This window comes from Cyanistes caeruleus, chromosome Z (assembly GCF_971803275.1).
Source record: "Cyanistes caeruleus chromosome Z, bCyaCae1.hap1.1, whole genome shotgun sequence".
Classification (NCBI taxonomy): domain Eukaryota; kingdom Metazoa; phylum Chordata; class Aves; order Passeriformes; family Paridae; genus Cyanistes; species Cyanistes caeruleus.
Window position 1 is genome coordinate 62,667,002 of NC_141732.1, and position 22,323 is coordinate 62,689,324.

A 22,323-nucleotide genomic window follows, 5' to 3' on the forward strand; every position below is an offset into this window, starting at 1 on the left:
AGAGCTCAGCCTCTTCCCTGAGACCTCTGAGCCTCCAGTGATGTGCAGCCTGGCACATGTCTGTGCCAGCCAACTCAGCCACCACAGATCCTACTGCTTCATTTTATAGTTCTGGGTATGCAGGGGTGTCTGTACTAAAAAAAAACAAACCATGCATATCCTCAGACAAGAGGATATGAACCTTTCATGAACTGCAAAGCTGAGAAATGTGATCATAATTCTAGTAGTCATGCTTTTCAAATAGGCTATTCTCATTTACTTGAGTTAGAAATAATACTTTTATGTTGCTCTATGTAGTTGAAAATTTATAAATCATTAGAAAGTTTTGAGTTTTTGTTTTCCTCAGATGCCTTTCTGAGAAAGAACATTGCCAGAATTAGTGGTCACTGTAAGTGTAAGCTTTTTCAGAATAAAGATTTCTGCACAGAGCTTTCTCTAAAAATAAGAACCATTTTGTGGTTTAATTTTTAATTTTTTGGTTCATAATTTTTTGAAAAATCTGGCCAAGGGTCATAAAGGAAATGCTTAAGGGGAAAGCTGCTATGCAAGAAGGAAAACACAGTGCAGAAGCAAACCAGGAGAACTTCCAACACTCTGTTTCAATGACTTTGGAGAAATGAGATGGGATAACTAAGCTCCAAATATTCATAACATTATTAAATTTACCAACACTGTTACATACAGTTTAAAATAAACACTGAAAAAATCCTAGTTTTTCTCCTGCAGTCAGTGCAATATATATTAGATTGAGAACTTTTTATGCAAAGCAGCCTATTAGGTCATCTTTGTCTTTGCAAAAATGGCATCCTAACTGAGAAAGGTTTTAGATGCCAAGAATTTTTTTTAAGTTGTAAAAGGCAAAAGTGAATAATTTATTTGTGTTCTTGTCCAAAGAACACAATGGATTGAAGCAAAAGGGGAAAAAAAAATCTCTGCCAGTTTCTCTCTTAAATGTCATTTTATCTGGATGATGATCAGCTGGATTGACTTTGCAAGACTGACTTTATTTACACATACAAAGTTCCTTAAATGGCAAAAATAAATTCCATCTATTTTTATATAGCATTTTATAACTTCATATTCCAGAGACAGTAATGTGCATCTAGCTGTGATTTGTAAACCTGCCAGTGTATTTTGAATGCTAGTTCAAATTAAATTAGAAGATATGAAATATGTGCGTATGAACATGTAAATTAAAAGAATATATTATTATAGCCAACATTTAATGTCAGTAGTTGGCTGTAGCACAGTTTGCAATATAAAATACAAAAGTTTTCTGAATTTTTAATATAGTGAATTATTATAAAAGAAAGAGATTTCACTTTCTGTAGTATATATATTTATATCTATTATATATTTATATATTTATATTTATATTATTTACAATAATATATACACTATATACTTACAATATTTGTAGAATAAAAGTTTCTGAAATTTTCTATAAATAAAATTTCATGTAAGCTTTCACATAGTCTTAGAGATTTTTTTTCTGTACTTTCATAAGTAATCTCAGATAACAATTAAAAAAGAATTCAGAAGTGTTTTTTCATCCCAGGCTGTTTTATTTTTTTAACTCTCCTTTAGAAATTTTATAGAGACCAAACAAACCACCCTTCAAAGTTACATGTAAAATGCTGACAGTAGTTGAAAAGGGCTGACTCTAGTTTTTGTAGGTTTTGTGCAAACACACTGAAATACAGCCCATATGGTTTTAACCAAGAGTGAACACATTCTGTTAGACATGCTGCATAAATTAAATTGTTTCATATAAGAACTGTTGCAATTTAGATTTCTCCATATCCATGGAATAGATCCTCCTGGAAGCAATGTTCAGATACATAGAAGACTAGGAAGTTAACCAAGATAGAAAAGGACAAAAAGAGCCTGACCAACCTCTGGGCTTTCTTGTGATGGAGTGATTGCAGTGCTCAAAAGGGGAAGACCAACTGATGTAATCTGCCTGGGCTTCTGAAAGCTTTAAACACAGTTCCACATGGAATCACAAACTCCAAACTGGAGCTTTGAAGTTGGATTTTAAGGATAAAATAAGGAAAGGGTGAGATGGATGCAGCCAGAGAGTTGCAGTCAATGGCTCAATGCCCAGATGGAGGCCAGTGATGAGTGGTGTCCCTCAGGGCTGGCTTGAGACTTTGGTTCTTCACTATCTTTATTAGTGACAGAGGCAGGGGGACCATGTGCACCCTCAGTACCTTTGCAGGGAGATGAGAAAGTGACACTTCAAAAAGATGGGATGCCATCCAGGGGCACCAGGACAAGCTTGAGAACTGAGACCATGAGAAACTAAGGATGTTTAAAAAGTCTGAGTGCAGGGTGCTGCACCACAATCAGAGCAGTCCTATACGTGAGTGCAGAACTGGGAGGAAAACTTGCTGAGAACAGCCCTGCCAAGAAGGACTTGTAGGATTTCAGGGCTAAAAAGCTGGACATGACCCAGCATTGTACCCTTGCAGCCCAGAAAGGCAAACGTGTCCTGGGCTCTATCCAAAGCAACATGGGCAGCTGAGAGAGGCAGGAGATTCTACCTCTGTGCTCTTTGTTGGTGAAATCTCACCTGCAGTGCTGCATCAGCTTTGGGGCCCCCGGCACCGGAAGGACATGTTGGAGCTAGTCCAGAGGAGGCCACAGGGATAAAGAGCAGGCTGGAGTTCCTTTTCTATGAAGAGAGGCTGAGAGTGTAGGGGTTGTTGAGCCTGGGGAGGAGAAGGCCCCAGGAAGACCACATTTCAGCTTTCTAATAGTTAAAGTGTCTTAGAAAAGAGAAGGAGAACAGCTTTTTATAGGGGCAGATAGTGACAGAACAAGGGAGAATGGTTTTAAGATTAAAAAAAGGAGGGATTTAGCTTAGATATTAGGAAGAAATTGTTTATTCAGATGATGCACTGGAACAGGTTACTCAGAGAAGTCTGGAATGCCATTTTCCTGGCTTTGTTCATGGCAAGGTTTGAAGGGTCTCTGAGTAGCCTGGGACACTGGAAGATGTCCCTGCCAATGGCAGAAGAGTTGGAATATGTTATGATATTGCATATTAATTATCACTAGGTGATATTTAAAATCCCTTCTAACCCAAGCCATTCTATGTTTCTATATTTTTTTCTTTTTTTAAAGAAATATGTTGTAAAGTTGATGAACACCATTTAATTAAAAACCAGAACACCCTAAATAAAGAAAGAGGAAGATTTGATGCCTGTCATCTTATTTTAGTTAGAGATTCTTTCTGCATTTATCACAGCAGTATATATCTAGAAGGAAGTTAGCCGGATTGAATTCAATGTTAAAAATAGAGATAGCTTTGCTAATCAAGTACTGAAAGAGATCATCAAGAAAAAGAAATAGATTGATTTTCTTTATTAGAAGGCTACCATTAGAGTATGTAGAGGTAAAACACTAGATAGGTATCAAGTGAAACTGTACTAGTCTCAGAATTGCTGTCCTACAGGAAGTATACTGAGGTTTACATATAAATATTCCTCTGTGGATATCCATATAATAGGCTAAGTTGTGACATGTTTGATGATGCACAAAGTATTTTTTACTCATAGAAGGGTAAAGAGGAAAGATGCACATTGTCCATGGCAATGCACTGGCAATACTGAAATTTTTGCATCCAATTTAGGCAATTTATATTTCCACAAGAACATGAAGTTTCTGGCTACTGTCATCTGTGATGATATTTACAGCCAGTGTTGCTGAGGGTTTCTTTGGGATTAATAGTGCAACATAGTTTTCTTGTGCCTGGTATATTGTTTAATAAGGGGAAATTCATATAAATACAGAATAAATAGTTTAGATAGATCTAACAAATTAGTCCTGAACTGATAAGAAATTTAGAATCAGTGAATATCAGAACATACTATATCTCTCCCTCCAGATGCCTGAATATTCAGGAGAAGTAGGTCTTACACAAGTTTTCAGTGGTAGGCATAACTGCTGTACTATATACATGGGTATTCCTTTGGATCACTTTGCTTTTCCTCCTCTGGGAAGGAACTGGGGTGGGGGTGGGGGGACACATCAGAAGTACAGGTTTGGGTTTTTTACTACATTAAATATGAACTGGTGCAGTGGTGTCTTGGCATTGTTCATCTCTCACACAATCCAAATATGATAAGATGTGAGGCCAAATATGGAATATGTCAAGTTTACATTTCTATAAAAGGAAAAAAAATAATCCTATCCACATTCAGTTCAACTGCTACAAGTATGGGAGTAGAGAGGCAAAAAATCTGCAATCCCCATGTTATATAAAATTGCAGGTTTTATCCTGGTACCACAGGATTTATCAAGTGTATCTTGAGTTGTCCAAAACCTAGGTTTCTAACATAAAATAGGCAGGAAGCCATAGTCCACAGGAGGATAGACAGCTGAGAGGAGCAGTTCTGTCTGTCTTAAAATAGATGTCTGAATCATGGAAACAGACTACCCCAGCAAGTGCCTATCAGAGCTGTCTCTAGCAGGAGCCTAGCTGACCAGTTTAAATGAGCAACCAATCCTCTGGCAGCTCAAGGCTAGTGAGAAAACTCCTTTCTTAGTGTGCCTTGTTTAACTCTCAGTGAATAATTCATGACAAGTAATGTACTCTCAATGTAACCTTCATTTGTTCTCATAGAAGCTCTCCAGTAAGTTGCAACTTTTTTAAATACATCGTTTTTTCCTTTTACTTACAATTTTGAGTCAGACAGTTTTGCTTTAAAAATCAAACACATTTTGTACTTTTGAGTGTTCACATAAAATGTTTGGTGTTTTTTCACCTCATACAAGCCAGATTAAATCTTTGGAGTTTTCCATACCTCAAAAACAGAAGTGGAACATGACTAGTAAATTTTGTACAAATTCAAGTGGATTTTTTTTGAACACAAGTGTCATAGAGGTGCACTTTCTCTTCAAGAAAGGCTTTGCAACATAATCAACAATTTAGATTTAATTTTAGTTCCTGACATTTTTCTGAAGGACTTAGAGGTATGGATGATGTAATTCTACCAAACAAGAGTCTTATCCACGTCTGACTCATTCAGGTCATGGTCCCATACCTGTGGATGCCAAGTTTCCAGTGAAGGACATGGAGAAATCCACTCTACTGTTTTGTAGAGAATTCTACATCTGTTACACTAATGTTAGTTACCTCACCTCGGATTTGCTTTCAGGATGACTTTCTGACAGTAAAAGCTGATTGTTTCCAAAAAAGATAAAATGTTACAGAAACATTTGTTTTAGTGTATGTGTGGCTGTGGTGGGCACCTTTTCTGTTAATGTTTGATTTTCATTCTAGACAAGACAAAATTGAAAAAAAAACCCCAAAAACAAACCAAAAATGCTTTACTAAATAAGACTATCTAATATACTTAAAATTTAAGTATAAATTTTCAGATTGCACATGCAAGTTGTGTTTGCTTGAAACAGTGGTCTGTCTGTACTCTTGAAATACATGCATAACATTATATTGCATATTTGCATTATATGCAATAATCTTGGAATGGTGGTATTCCTAAGAGACTTCCAATCTTCTCTTGTTAATCTCACACTATCCCATCCTTCTGAACAAGATGATGATGAAAGAAGGCATGTGTTAAAAAATATAATGGGTCTCAGATAGTAAGCCTGACGCTCAAGAATAACTTTGTCCAGGACCAGACATAATTATGAAATCTTTGTAAAAGGAATACCATTCTCTCTTGCCTTTCCTGGTAACCTACTTCATTTAGGGAAAAAACAAAACAAAACAAAACAAAAAAAAAAAAAAACAAAAAAAAACAAAAAAAAAAAAAAAGAAAAGAAAAAGAAGAAAATGCTAGTCTAGTTTATTTTATTTTTTTTTTTTGTAGCCAAACCAAGCTGACATATTACTCTTGGAAACCATATCTACTGCTTTACTCCTTGCTGAGCTGAGCATGAGCCACCAATGTTTATTTTTAAGCAACTATTTAGCTAAGAAATTGTAGTCTGAGTTTGTGTGGAGCAAATAGTTCAAAAACAGAAGGTCTGATGGAAACATTGATAGGTTTTTCCTTTAACCTTGTAATTAGTGCTGTATTACTGCAGTAAACCCATTTAGATCTGAAAAATGACTATGTTTATATCATGCAACTCGTATTTTCATTTGTCTATGTGTTCTTATATATATAAATATAGATAAACCCATGGTTCAATCTGGGGGAATTTTTTATGTTTATTTTTTTAAAAAAAGAGAAAAACAGCCTGACACACTAGGCAGCCTTAGCTCAGCTGAAGTCCAAAGTCTTCGAGTAGGGTAGTATTTAATTTTAGGCTATTTGCTGATATACAATGTCAATCCAGCATTAGCAGACATCATTTTTTCCAACCTTAATGACATATGTAACCATAGACCACAGCATAGCTGATGGCATTGTTTGCCTAGAATATAATGTTCCTCAGAAAAAAAGCACTCTGCTCCTAAAAATTAGCTCTGTTTATTTTCTTTCTGAATCTCCAGCAATGAAGCTTTGCACAGGTTCTATTTTTATTTGTGCAATGGAAGCTATGCAGACCAGCAATGGTCAGTTAGTACTGAGGTTGTTAACCTCTAACTGTGTAGCTGATTAAATCAAAGTAAAAGTAGGCAGGGATAAAGGCAGAAGGACAGGTTTTCAGCCTGACATGTATCAAGAACCTGACTTTGCTGTGAAAGGGAGCAAGGTGCTGTAAGGCCTCTCCATGACACATGCCTCCTTTGCTGTTCATGGTACAGCTCAGGCAGCAGCACCTGGCAGCCTCAAAGGAAACTGAGAACAAACATCTTCAGACAAGCCATCATACTAGAGTTGGGTATTCTTACAGAAGACCCTCCCTGCCACGTGGTCTATGAGGAGTTTTGCATATTGGATTCTGTGTAAGGCCTTGGTAGAGCACATAGTAACTTTGTTTACACTGCAAGCACTGAGCTAATAAACCATATTTATTTATAAGTTGGGTAGCTCAATCCAGGCAGCTAGATGTAAGTGGATACAAAGAGGAAACACCAGTGACATACATCATGTTTCTGCTGTGCTCTTTGGTTTGCCTTTTTTCATTCTGATGAATTCTACACTCTAGTTATCATTACATTTTTTTTTTTCTCTTACTTATGCAGTAATGTCTAACTTCTTCTTCTTTGCTAAAGAACTACAGGAAAAAGAGAATATGCTTTTGCCTTGACATGAATGGCAAAATTTAGTTTTCTGACATTCTAACCCTACAAAAAATATTTCTAAAATCACTTGCTATGCTGAGCAGTGGCAAAACCTGCAGCTCGGTAAAAATTTGTTTCTCTGATTTTCTGACTTAATACTTGTTTCTGAAAGATGTCTCCTGAACCTGCACCTGCGTTACTATTTCTCAGACCCACTCATGCAGGTAATATAAGAACATTTTGTTAATCTTTTCTGTCCTTCACCTTGTTGTGCAGTATAGGACAATAAGAGGATAATCTAGCTCTGTGGATGAATTAGAATGCACTGTGCAACTCAAGAGTTTCACAAAATTAATTGATGTGGTGCTTATTTTGTGAAAAAAATGTTTCCTACAGTGGAATGTGTACTCCAGCAGATTGGAAAAGTTGATTTCAAGTTTAAATGCATATACCTTATTTATTGAAACCTGTATTTCTTATAAATGTCAAAACTGTAAAGTGTACATGAAGAAATCAAAGATACAAAGTGTGAGCAACAGTAACTAAGAGATAACAGGGATAAGCCTGAGCGAATGAGCCCAGCTCCAAGTTTTTAAAGAAATTTTACTTATCCTACTTGAAAAAGTACCTGGGGTGAAACTAAGATTGCATATCAAAAGGCAAGACATTGCTTTGTAGCTTTCATTTGATAATGTGTATTCCAAACGCCACACGTAAGAGCCCAGTCATTATTTATGTCTGAAGGTTTAAGATTATGAATCCATTTCTTCAGGTTGCATAGAGCAGCAATAATAACCTGGCATATATTGCATGGTTTTTTTCATCAGTTTGATGTCCAAGTGCTTTACAAGCAGCATTATGTGGGTTATGCCTGTTTCACAAACTAGGAAGACAAAACTCAGGATGTTTAAGCAAGTTTTCCATAACCTCAAGAGAAAGATGTTCCCAGGCATGGAACAGAACACTCAGACCTCATTCCCTAAGCCATGCTTTTGGCAAATCATTTTAATATTCAATTTTTTGCACTATAGTACTGATTTAACTCAATTGCTACTTTGAAGATAAGTAACTAAGTTATAAGCATGCTCAAAGAGGGCTGAATCCAGCACACTTTAAATTTAATGGTGTTTTATTTCTGTATCTTTTTTTTTTTCATTAGACCTTTTAACTATACAGCTAAAACTTTGGCTGATTATATGCAGATAAAAAGTATTGCTGCTTCTCTTGATACTTTTATTATGAGTGTATTTAGTAGTACTGAATATCTCCATCTCTTAGTATTTTCATTAATTTTAAATATATTCTTCATAATTTTTATTATACAATCAACACTTCCCTTAAGTGTGGTGGTACCCCAGGAAGACTTCTCTTCCAAAGCCTTTTTCCTGCCACCACAAAAAATAAAAGGATTCCAAAAAAGAAAAAATGTGGGCTTGTTAGGGTTTGGGTTTTTTTAAGTTACAAGATTACATGCATAAATCAGCTAATAAACAATGGCCATTTCTCTATTTATTCTCTTAATTTTCCTTAATTGCTTTTCCTCTTAATTCCTCAAATTATGGGAATTGAGAGTTTTCATTATTTAATTCTATCCCCAATACAAGAATAAATGCTGCACTGTCTTCTATGAGCACAGTGGACTAACATGCTCCTATCTTTATGTAAAACTTAACATAATAAAATCTGCTTTGATGTTAATTGTAGCACAACAGGTTTTATGTATTGTAGCACAACAGATTTTATGTAGGAATTAGAAGTTGTTAACTGCCAAAGTTGTTCTAACAGGTTCTCTAGAAACCTCTCTAGAAAATGGTTGGCCTTTCTCATAATGAATATTAAGAGGCTCCTTTGTTTTAGCTTTAACAAAGTCAACTGATGAATTTCAGATAAAACTAATATTCCCTAGAGGACTGTAAGCTCTCTTTCCTACTGGTTCCCTTTTTCGTGGGAAGCCTATGATTCTAAGGTTGGTCCCTGAAGACTGTTTTGGCCACTTGAAGTATGGTTGCTTAATTATATTTCATAATAGTTGAAGTTAATAGGCACCTGGAGAACAGCAGTTTATTTCTAAAGAGCTGAGAATGGAGACTAACAAAGAAAGCAGGTTTGCAGTGGGTGTTAGTATTTGGTTAATGAGATGGAGAGCTAGGATCCCATGAGAACTTTCTTTCTGAATTGCAATTGAAAAACAGTGTCTCAAATTATTTGAGTACCTGCAACTAGAGTGTATTTATATTGTATAGTAGTGTCTAAATATGTAAATATTTCTAGTTTTATTTCTTGTAACTACAAGTAAGAGGCAGAATCTTGTCTGATACACTACTGAAAACAGACCATCCTGAGATATTTACTTTGTGGCAAAGCAGAAATAATCTTTGAATATTCCAGTTCAGTGTGGTATTGCAAAAAGCTTAGTCAAAACATCTGTTTTGCTTTTTTTTACCCCCTACATAAAATTGGAATAATGATTATATTTATAAATAATAAATAATCAAGGAAACTAAAAATAACCCAGCTTTAAAACAGGCAGGTATTTTGTGACAGTCAAGGATCTCTATTTTATATATTTTTTTTTTCATTACCTGGTACATCTGTTAAAGGAACAAAAGTTTCACAACGTAGGGCTTGATTTATGTGCACTTCCATAGTTGTGTGACCTGCACAGTGACAGACCCAACTGTTACTAAAGGTCCTATGAGCCTTTAGTATGACCCTTTGAGCTAAATTTACCACAAATGCCTTTTCTATTCATTGAAGTTAACTTTCGTGATTTCATATGACCTTTATGAAAGGTCCTTTGCAAGTTACTAAGTGATATTTGGGAGATAAGTGACAGAAAACATGGAAAACATGAAGAACAGAATGCAGAGCAAGAAGCATTATTAACATTCCTTCTGCTGTTGTGGAACACTTTACATGCAGATCACTGGCAAAAACCTCCAGGGCAGTTAGGATCTTTCATGGTGATATACAGTGTAGTTCAAAATACATTTATTGTACTGTTATAAAATAAAGCCAAAGGTTGTAGAGAGCCTTACACACATTCCACTTTGGTTAATTTTTTGATTTATTGATGCATAATCTGTTTATAATATTTTTCTTTTATTTGCCAAGTTCATATTAATTTTATAAATGCAATTACAGTGCTTATTTTCATTATTAACCTAGATGCACTACCATCCAAAATAATGTACTGCAACACTTGTAGAGAGTGAAAAGGAATGGCTGTTAAGCATGTAAACACTTGTTCAGCAATAAATTTGTTCTTTCAGTTTAAAACCAATTCTAACACAGTACAGAGCATTTGCAAAAATTTATAAATTAAATAATATAATGCCTATTTTGTTTGCTACATTTCCCCCTCTTAAATGCTGAAATTGCCAAATATATCAACATAGGAATTAAGTCTCAAAGCTTTTATGATAATTTTTTGGCTAGAAATAATAAATGCAAATTTTTTGTAATGCATAAACTATTAATGTAATTATTATAACAGGAAAATATATATGCAGTACAGCAGGAAGGATGTCATGTTATAGTTCTTCAATTAAGGTATTTTGTCCTTCAGTGATTAGTAACAATCACTATGTGTATGTGTGTTTGACTTTAAAAGTCAACAAGGAATTTAATTTTTACTTAACTTCCCCACAGTGTTCTGAATGCCTTTCAGACAGGGAATACTTTCTGGTTTGTTAAGTTCAACAATAGTACTTATTCACAGTATCTAAGCAAGTGTTAGGAGAAAGAGAAAGGGAAGAATTACAATTCTAGTTGAGGGTTTTAATTGACTTGGAATAAAAAAAAAATCTTTGTTCCTTTCTTTACTCCACAGAGACTAAATTTATCTAGAATGTCTGTAAGTGGAATTTCTCTGCAAACTCAGAAAAGTTCCTGTAACTTACATTCATTCTTTCCTTTCATTTATTGTCCAGAAGTACTGTTTCTTCTTTTCCTTTTTTTTTTTTTCTTTCTTTTTTTTTTTTTTTTTAAATGTTATTTACCTTTAAACCTGTTGTTATCAACCTGCATGAAAGAGATAGGGACTCTTTTCAGCTGCCTTCATTCTCATGTGACCTGAAGGGAGAATAGGTTCAAAATAGACTAGTTCCTCCCAGGGCAATACAAGACAGAAAAGAAAAGCACTGTCATTTCCGAACAGCACAGTGCTTGAGTAAACTCAGCATGAAAAAGGAAGGAGTTGCAGCATGTTAGAATTCTTCCTCCACAGCCGGGATTTTTACATGAGAAGGATTTGGAGGGTGTCAAAAAGCAGAGGATTTTAAAAAAATACTTTGAAATGGAGTACTTTGAAAATGAGCTTCTTAAGGACAACTGATGTCTGACTGCTAGTAATACTAAAGGAATTTTTCAAAATGAGCATTGTTATGAAGCCAAGATCCCGATCTACCAGCTCCTTAAGGACTGCCGACGCAATGTGGTAATGTGGCTCGTTTGTTTCTTTCAGGCTCTCCTTCCTATTATGACACAGTGATATGTCCCAAGAAAGTCAGGCTTTAGTTTTGATTTGATAGATTTTGCATGGTTATTGAAGATGTTCAGCTGTTGAGCTGAACAATAACGAGTAAGAAACAAAATTATTTAGCTTTTTGTTTTAAAATACAATGTATATAATTTTTTTAAAAAGAGAACCCTTTTCATACTTCTTGTAACACATGACATAGATTTTTACCCACTCAGCAGTAACTCAGGTTCAATCCTTACAGTTAGAGATACCTTGTAAAAATCTTCAGTAGACTTATTTCATTAAAAGAAAACATAACAAAAAGCTTGCATTTCTGGAAGCTGGAGAGCAAAATGAAGTTTTTAGTTTGTGTGAGCTATTTGGGATGCTTACATGTAGTTTTGCTGGATAAATAGGCTGACTGTTAGGGATGTGTCCTGGGAAGCAGCAGACTTTGTAGCAGCATGTGTGAGACTGCTGTGTTATGCTGCATGTGTTTCCCCTGCTCTCTGAGGCTTAGAGGTTAGAAGTAGTCTGTGATATTGATCTTTCTGTATGATTTTCTTTCAGATTTTTTCAGTTATTAATCAGCAAAGCTTTGTCTTCTGAATTTTTTTTTTCTTTATACTTTTTAAGCATCACTTTATGCTTTTTAAAATTTGATAGGCATTGACAGGACAGCTTTCTATTAAGTAATAGAAGGTCAGAGAGTAAATAGAAAGTTCCATTTACTCTCTTAATGTGTCCCACGTTTTGTTCTTTGTGTCTTAATAAAACCACCATAATTTTAATAAACAAATAATAGACTAATTTTTCACAGCTATATTTTACAGGTATAAAAGACGTATTTTAAATATAGTTTTTTTTAAAAAATATAGCTTTTTTTAGCTGATGTGTTACTGGGGGATCGACTAGTAACTAAATTCAGTTCTTTGTGAGGGAATGCATCCAGTTAATTGAATATTTGCCTTATAAAACCTTTATGTTTCAAATAGTTTTGGCTCTGAGTAAAAGCCATGTGAGTATTACTGTTAAAGCAGTTAGTAATTTATTCCAGTTATCTTTTACTGAAACGGTTTTGCAGTAAAAGAAAATTAAACATGTACACCACTCAATCTAAAAAGTAGTCCTAGTTGTTCTCAGAAAGTGCCTAGGCAGAGTTCTGCTGAAATAAATACTGTAAGCTGTGTCTGTATGTCTTTATTAAAATGCAATACCATGTTAGTAAACTAAATATTGCTAATGTGCTACACTCTGCAGGGTGTCTCCAAGGAAGTGAGCTAAAGCATACATACCTTAGCTATTACGTACAACTGTGCAAATAAATCAGTACCTCTGATTAAGTCTACCTTTTTTTTTTCTCTTTTTTTTTATTGTTGTCTGCCTCTATTAATTCTCACAGCAAAAAAAAAGTAGTTTTAAAGAAAAAAACATCCTTGTAATTGATAGTTTCAGGCTCATTTGAACACCAAGTATTCTGTCTGAAATACCTTCCTGCCTCCCTTTTGTTGCCGTTGCCTTCAGTTATAGCTCTAATCTGATATCTGAGAATACCTGTTCTGCTGGTTGTAAAGTGGGAGTCCTCTGCTACCCTGCTGCTTGGGAGCACGACCCGAGCTCAGTGGCTCTCAGGGAGACACTTGAAGGCTACTGGAGAGGGTACATGCTGTTCTCTGGCGGTGTGGAGCAAAGCCAGGCAGGCCCTGTCCCAGCCAGAGGGAAAAAGGAGTGCAGAGATAAGAGAGAATGGGAGGGAGCTGCTGGCTGCCCACACCAGCTCAGCTCCTGCAGGGAGGTGGCAGCTGAGGCCAGACCACCCTAGCCACAGCCAGCAGCCTTCCAAGAGTGCCTGAGCAGGACCAGTTTCCAAACCAGCTGCCTGACTTCACTTCGTGTGCATTAGTGCCTGAATCTGTGGGTGTACTCCCGTGGGTCAGAAGTTTCTGCAGTTCTCTAGGAGAGAATAGCAAGACTGTAGTCTTGCCAATATGTTATTGCTTAGGGACAAACGAAATCAGGGTTAAATCAGAAGCACTGGTAGGTGTTCAGGCCAGAAGACAGAAAGAGCATAATTCTTCTTTCTGAATCTGTTGACATAGTGATCCCACTCTATGTAAGAGGAACAGGAGTGCCTGGGAGGAGGGAGAAGATGGGTCTCAAGGACACAGAGGCTTGAGTGACAGGGCTGTTTTAAAGTATGGATACCCCTCCTACAAGGTTTTGAGAAAATATGATCCCAGGATTTCCTCTTACCATTTCTCACATGAATAAAGTTAATATGAAGATCAGAAACTGGGCTTCCAACACAAAAAGACCAGTGAAAGGACAGAAGAGATGTAAAGATAAGGCAGAGAAACCTCTACTCTTGAAGCCCTGAAAACAGACTCCCTCTTTGTCCAAAAGACACAGTAAGTTATTGTAAAGGCATATGTGTGGTAAAAGCATGATATTCTTCTCAGTATCAATATTAGAAAGCAATCAAAGGGTATCTCCACTGGTGGTGCTATGATGTGTACCCCAGCTGACTTTGATCAGTCTATGCATCCCCTTTACAGCTGTTTGGGTTGGGGATAACTACTGTTTAGTATGATGGCAGGATCTGTAAGCAAACCTCTTTCTGGTGTGCCTTGGAAAATTTATCCTGATATGGTGACCGAAGTAAAAGAAAATGGTTGGTATTTATACAGAATAAGAAAGTGACTTATATAAGGGTTATCACCTAATTAATGGTGCTCAATTCTATCACACACTCCCACTCATTCCCCAATTCAGGGTGTGATTGTGAAGTATGGTTTTATATCATAAATCTTCTGGAGAATAATCTAGAAGGGATTGTGCAGACTTTTCAACTAAGACAGCTGATGTGTCTTTTTATTCCAGAGAAGAAATTAAAAGGAAGTAAGGAAACCACAGTAAGTTAAACTTTGGCTGAGACAGCCAAATGAGAATATGATTACGTTTCCTTGACTATTTGCCACTGGACAGTAAAGCAGTAATGTTCCTCTGAAAATGTCATAATTCTTCTGATTTTTTCCTTTTGTTATGAAAGAAAAGTTTGAATATATAAAAAAACTCTGTTTGGAAGAACTGAATTAAAATTTTGGAAGTTTAATTGAGAAGTTGAGAATGCTTGCTTGATGGCAGGTCAAGCAGGCAGCTTTGGTTGTTGGACAGAACCTACTGCCTGGAAATAGTGCAGCTGATCAGATTTTAGAACTGCCTTTGTTTTTCATGATACATAAAACGAGCCAAAAGAGCTATAAGCCTCTGGAGTATTGTCAGCTTTTTCCACAATTCTTTTTGCATGATGTGACTAGAGATGGTTACCTGTTTACTTTGTGAGTTGGCATTACTGGGTTTTAATTTGTTTTTGCAACACTGACCAGTTTGGGCTTTTCTGGGTTTTGGAACTTAGGGTTGATTGGTCTGCAAATGTCACAGCCTGTTTAGTGACCCAGAGAGCAGAGGTCTTCAACACTTCAGTCTCTGGGATTATGTAAAATGATGCATCTGTTCTTACTTAGCTCTAGAAGTGGGTGTTATTGCTTGTCTGAAATATGATGAAGTTCAGTATATTGGAAATTACTGAAAGATGTTGTCAAATATGGATTTCTCAGTCTGTGACATTCTTAGAGATAAGTGGGACAAAACTGATGTCTCGTATGGACTTTCTCTGACCCTTAATATGTGGATCACAAGAGGGATACTAAGTAAAATTTTCTTGAATGGAGACAGTAAAATTCTTGTGGCTTGACATCAGTGAATAGCATTGCTTCTGGGACAGAAGAGCAAGAACAAATGAACGAGCTGACATTCAGCTGTGATGACCTCAGGTAGCTGCACTGCATTCCTGACTTAAAGGTACCGTGAAGTGGAACTCACATCAAGCGTGACCCAGTCTTTTGGTAGCCCTGTCTGACAGGAGGAAGCTGTGGCCACATTACACTGCTTAGAAACTGGCCATCCCAAAACAATTCAGATCTTTGCTAGAAAGATGATGAGTTACAAAGATGACACATATATTCAATAAATTAAACTGAATGAGTCATATACATCTAAGTTATTATTATCAGACCTATATTTAAAGTTAGCTGCTGACTTCCAGGATGGGAATCCCAGTGCTGGTGAGATCAACACCAAAACCAGGGTATTCCTTGAAGAAATCTTTGTCTACAGGGCAGAGATTGTAAGCATAGGTAAATGTAACTGTGAGCGATATAAACAATATTCATATCACTTGTCTGCTAAAGGTTTCCTATTTCTGTGTTGGGTGAATTTCTTTTCCTCTCCAGCATTATGATTGTCTGTGTGAGGCATTGTTGGTGATATTACTTGTCCCTTGTTCCCATATCTTAAAAACTGCTTTTAAGCAAAAGAGGGTTGGGACCTCACATAATATCCAATTGCACCTTTAGTAGTTGAAGGTATTGAAAAGAGTGTCCTGGGAAAGTTCAGTGCAAGCTGCACACCATCCAAACTCACAGGCAGGGATCAAAGTACAAGTATCATATGTAAAATTGTGGGATTTCTGAATGTTGAGGAAAGTCTGCAAGCTACAGATAGCCTTTCCTACATGAAGTCTGACTTTGATGGACTTTATAGGTGGCTTCACTAAGAAAAAAAGGCTTCCTTTTGAGGCACTAGGGGGCTCAAATCTATACAGAGAAATTCAAGGCGGTATATATGCTTTTATTTATTGTTCAGTGCTAATGAGGAAGTCTGCACAGTTAGCACGACACTATTTTCCAGAGTGCAGTATGTTAAAAAGTGCTATTTTTACAAAATGGAAGGGAAAAAATGCAGTTTTGTCAACAAAGTAGTGGTGGATTTTTAAATGATCAAGTAATCTATTTTCTAGCAGAATAAGACATGTCCCAATGTGCCTGGCCAATAATCTTTCTAGCCTAGTATTCTGTCATCATCTGCAGCAATAGGAATGGGTCCCTGTCCAGTTTCTGCAGTCCATCATGTTGCCCAGCATTTACTGGTGTTGTATTAGCAGTGTTAAAAGGTTCACCCTGGCCTTCTCTTTTGCAGATCATCAGTGTACCTGTTTACCTACAGATTTGCCTAATCTCTCTTCTGAACCTGGCAACAAATTGTTTTCCCCTACAGCCTTCTGACAACCTTTCTGCCTATGTAGGAAAGCCACTTTCTTTACTGTGCTTTAAAATGAATTCTGTCATTGCAGCATTTAATGAAGGAGTCCACATTCACTTATCCAACAGCTTCATGATGCTCTAACAGTCAGTTATAACCTCCTCAGCCTTTTCTTGTAGGAATGGAAAAGCTGTAGCCTTCTTATATTTTCCTGAACAGCTTACTGCCCCATCCCTTGACCATTTTAGCTCCCATTCATTGTATTTCCTCAAAGGCCACCGTGTCCTTGAAATACAAAGACCAGAGAGCAGGCATTACCCAAGATGTCAACACACCAAAATTCTCACACAGTGGTAAAGTTATACCTTCTTTTCTTCTCAGTACCTATGTTGATGTCCAGTATGCTGTTAGCTTTTTCGGCTGCCAGTTCAAGTTAAGCTAGTGACTTTAAATAATTTTTAATGAATTTTTTAGCAGTTTTTCTGGCATGTTCCCATTTCTGTATTTTTGTAGAGCAGAAGTATTAGATTTGCCAACATAAAATCCAGTTACTCTAACATTAATGTAATAAGAACTCCTGTCTTGAAATAACAACTGTATTTTTAAAAAAAACCAAACATTGCAAACCATGTCAAAGAGAACAAATTGCAAAGTGTGACTCCAGCAAAGAAGGTCATTTCCTCTGAGATACTTTCTTTCAAGATACATCCAAATAAACTCATGTCAGATACTTTCTCCACCACACATAATCACACAATTTAGTCCTCTGCCACTCACTTGTATTATCAATCCACTTTTAGTTTTCCTGAAAATATAACCTTGTCTTTACAGCACAGATCTCACACTTTCTCCCTGAGCACATCTGATATGTTATAAGCATGTGGACAAAGCTCTGCTCAAATCTAACAACCATGAGGCCCAGCAAAAATGTGGTACTTCTGTGTCTGTCCCTAGTGCAAAAAAAGGGAGAGAACAGCAAATTTCATGGGGAGTTCACTTGATAGTTCAGCCTGAATGACCAAAAGCCCATTTACAGCTGGTTCAAGTAAGGGTAGAAGGGCATCCCAACATGTATCAATGTGGAGATACCATGATGGAAGTCTTCTCCCTTGCCTTCCATTACACCATGTCTGAACCAGTTGTTTGCATTTAATTCCACATTGAGGGCTTATCTTTCTTCCTACCTTGTATTCTGAGAAGCATAATTACAGTTTAAGGCATAACAGGTGGGATTCAGCTCATCTTGACAGATTTTTATCCTACCCGATCTGGTAACTGCTTGGTGGAGAAAAATACTTGCTCTCAGGGTATGACATGTCTGTGACACATTCTAGATGTCTGCCTCAGAAAAAGAGGTACTCTTGATGTCACTGATTTTATCAGCCTAAGCACCACTCAACATAAAGTAATACATATACATGAAATCTAACTTGTATGTGGACACCTGTGTGCATATATAACCAGATTAATTCTTTCTGAAGCAACTAACTTAGCTTATGCTAAATGTATGCTTTAATATTTAGTAGTTTTACTATTATAATATAAGGGGAGCATTCACATAAAATAAGGGAAGACCAGTGTAGAATATGAAGTATTAGAACACAACAGCAAGAATAAACCAACTATTTAGGCTAAATATAATACTGAAAGAACCTTGCAGTCAAAGTGAGGGTGATTAATAGCCATGAAGTCACTATTGCAGTGATGTCATCATTCCAATGGCAGCACAAATTACTTCATCTCATTAATGCCATTTACATCAGATTTTAGCTATGGTGGTTTCTAATTAAGACTAATATGCACTAAAGCATGTTTCTTTGCTCATGTTACACAACCAGAAGTAGGTTTCTGCACTCCTTTATTCGGTACCATTGCTGATACTGTGAAGATGGGGGCCTTCATGACTTAGGTAGGTGCATAGTATGAAATTATATGACCTTTCAAACATTTTTCCTTTCTTCAAAAATCATGAAAACTTTTCAGATCTATAACGTATAAAAAGATATATAACAATTTCAGAAGCTGAATGGCAGAAACAGATTTCATCTGACTTCATTTTCAAGGACTTGAGAGGCACAGAGAAGAATTCATGACTTAAATTTGTTGCTTCTGTATTTCATTTGAAAGTTTTATAACAGCAATTTTTGGTGCCTTTATAAGTACACTCATATATTAATACACTCAAAACCTCACACACTAATTCAAAAATAGTTTTCTCTATAATTATTTAAGAAATACTTTCGCCCTTCTATCAAAGTGTTAAGCATTAAAAAAAAAGAAAGAGAATTGCTTCAGAAACGTTAATAACTGTCTTTTTCTTTGTCAGACTTCTCAAAATAAATCCAGCACATATCAATTAAAATAAATTCATTTTTGTAGCTTCATTGTGCTTTGTTTCACTTTAGTAATTTAAAAATCGTTATTCAAATAAACTAATTGAGTAAAAATTCAGTTTAAACTAGAAAAAAAGGGATTTATTTTTATGAACAAACCTTTCAGTAGTTCTGAAATTTATCATTAAATTTCTTTTAATAATTAAAAGAAATAATAATTTCCTTTAATCTTTTAATAATTAAATGAACTCCTTGTTCTTTGTTCTGTAAACTTGGTGTGGGTTTGTTATTTTTTTTTTAAGTTTCAATTAGTTTCCTAAATTTTGAAGAACTTTCTATATGCAGTTATATAATACCCTGCTAAAAAATCTCTCTACGGTGTGTGCCCACAACAAGTTTCAAAAAAAAGGACACAAATGCTACGTTCCTACAGGAGGAGACAACACATGGCAAAGAGTGGCATGTCGGTGCTTGCTGTACTGCCCTGGGAGCTGGTGGGATGGTGCTGTAACAAGGCCAGTTAACCCTCTGACACCGTGACAGGCTGCTTGTGGAGCCCCAGTGACTAATTCCACGTGGTGCTGTACTTCATCTCATAGCTGCTGCCAGCATCCGCCCCCACACACATCAGGGCAGATTACAGCAAGCGCTTTTAGGAAATTCTTCCCAAGGGGTATAGATTGAGAAGTAAACAGCCAGTCACTGTGAAAGCTCCTTGGGTGCTGCTGCCCTGAAGCGTCCCCTACACAAGATCAGTTATGTAAGATCATCTTCTTCTCAGGGCTTTATATTCATAATCATCTTTATTGTCTCAGACGTTTCCACTTTTAGTAGTTTAAAGCTTGTGAGCTGTGCTTGCATTTGACATGTGGTGTTTCCCTGACTTAACCAACACATATTTTTATCTTGTTCTAGCCCTCTACATATGCCTCATTATTGGGTTCTGATACTGTAATTAGTTTACCTTTTCTTTCTCCCATTTGCACATTTTCTGTCCAACTGAGTTTCCTTTCCAGCTAAGTTAGAAATAGCATTTGCCATGTGATTACCTTTAAAATTTGCCTTTCCAAGACTACCAGAAAACTGCCCTTTTCATATCTTTAACTTCACTTAATGAAAAAAATATTGGTTTCAATTTTAGCTTTCAAAATTTCCAGATATACAATAGGCATTTTCATGTCTAAAATTGAGAAATTGCTCAGTTACTTCAGCTTCCATCCTTCCTAATTCATCATCTCCTATATTGTTTGACACCCTTATTGCTGTATTATGAGTACAGGTATGTTTGAATCAGCTTAATCCTTTTAGTATACTTGCACTTTAGATGTGTGATGTCCAGAAAATTGGTCAAAAGTCCTTTTGCGAAAGTGTGGATATCTACTTAAAAGATATAATCTATATTATATGGTGTAACTTACAGTTTCCTTGCTTGTATCTGTGTATTTTCCAGGTGTGTCCAGTGAACAAAAAATGTTATTGACCTCTAAAAAGTTATATATCCTCATATTTAGTGTGAGAAGCCACAGTGTGATAAAGCCTGCCCTCCTTGGGTTCTGTAAGATGAAGCAAAGTGCGTCACATTTCCATAAGTGAACCCCTTGGTCTTACTAGTATTTAGTCTTGCTGATTTCATTGCATGACAGCCTGAGAGGTTTCTGAATTAAACTCTATGCTTAAATAACATTTATTTTTTCCCTACTCTAACTTTTATTTCATAAAAATCTTTCTTTCATCAATATTTTATTGAGTTCTCTCTTGGTATAGCTTGAGTAATTTTTATACACTCAAGTCTAATAGTCACACAACATTCTCAGGTCTCACATTTAAAAATTAAAGGTTTAATGATTATGGAAAATATTGTAAATTTCACAAATTAAAAAGTGAGGAAAACATCTGTTGTGATTAAAATCTTACGGTTTTAAGACAATCCCTTCACCTCTGCTTGCACAGTCAACAAGGGAATTTCTATGAGTCGAGAAGGCTGTTCAGAAAATCAGAAAAGGTATACTAATTTAGCTTTCCTCTGAGCTCTCTCCCCAGGGACTTCTGGGGAGCCTGACCTTCAGGTTTAGACATCTGTGCAAACCTGTGCTGTTAATTTTCCCTGTGTGATCTAAAAAAAAAATATTTTTTCAAGTTTTGCCAAGTGATGTTTGGGACTTTTTTTTTTAAAAAACAATTCTTTTTGTATGTGTATTTGCTTCTTATTCTTGGTTCTTTTGTATATTTATCTTGCATGCTTTGCATAAAGGTGTTGTAATAATGCTTTTATGTGCTGGTGTTGAAGTGTACACAGGAAGAAAGGAAATACAGAGGAAGGACATTTGATAGACTGAATGTTGTTTCACAGATGCTGGATAGATTTTGTCTGATTCCTGTGTGCAGTTTTTAATTTTTTTTCATCTGTTTAATCTGAAACTGTGTTAAAAAATAAATGTTGGCAGGTATAGACCCATTTTGTGACGAGAAATACGATGAAGGAAAGATGAACATTTAAAAGTCAGCGGGCCTGCACTTGCAGTAAGTGTGAGACTTCTATTTAAGCTTCCTCTGACAGACCCAGTAAGGGTAAAAAGGAACATATTTGCCTGTAACAAAGGGAAATGTCAGGTCACGAAAGAACAGCAGTAACTTCAGTACCTCAGCTGGTAGATGTTCTGGTTACACTCACCAGCAGATGTTTTTTAGTGGCAGAGGCCACAGTCTCTTGTTGCGCTCCTTTCATACTTATTTTGGCTACCAACACACAGAGTTACCCTGAGAAGTTCAGTGGTGGAAAGGTGAAAAAACCCACCATCTGTTCTTGCTGACTGTAGATGGAACAAAGGCTCTGAAGGCATCCTTTGCTGATGCTGGAGACTGAAGACCCTTTTCCCACCCACTTTTACTGTAGCACAAGTTTTCTCCAGATAATTTTCAGTGATGTGAAAGCAATTAAAAATGTACAAACACCAGTCCGTTTAAGCATGCTTCTGTAAAGCATGGCTTGAAACTAATTTGCAGTAGGCAGCTAGGTTGAAAGCAACATTTACAGAGATGTTGTTGATGTTTCCAAATGAGTTTCAGGTTTTCTTTATGTCATCCTCAATTTTACATTAGTTAAATCTTAAAATAGTTCTGAATTCTGAAATTGAAATATACGAAGTAAAATAATTTTATCTCCTACTATTCTTTTTCATCTCTTGCCAGTCATTCAACCACTTGGATATGAAACAATTCATGTACTACAGGTTGCAGTTTCAAATATACTCTGCTCAATCCTGGCATTTTGTTTATTTGGG

General features: G+C 36.2%; 1 protein-coding gene across 6 annotated transcripts in view; it reads left to right on the plus strand.

Annotated features, from left to right (window-relative positions):
* The window catches only part of PDE4D (phosphodiesterase 4D), a 491,756-nt gene that overhangs the window by 349,743 nt on the left and 119,690 nt on the right, over positions 1 to 22,323 (plus strand). The window contains exon 1 of one of the 6 annotated variants that reach the window (XM_086867131.1): positions 10,816 to 11,585. The exons of the other annotated variants lie outside the window; for them this stretch is intronic. Within the exon in view, the coding sequence (XP_086723257.1) occupies positions 11,521 to 11,585 (65 nt within the window). The 5' untranslated portion in view covers positions 10,816 to 11,520. Of the gene's footprint in view, positions 1 to 10,815; positions 11,586 to 22,323 lie in introns of those variants that run through there. 6 annotated transcript variants of the gene reach the window in all.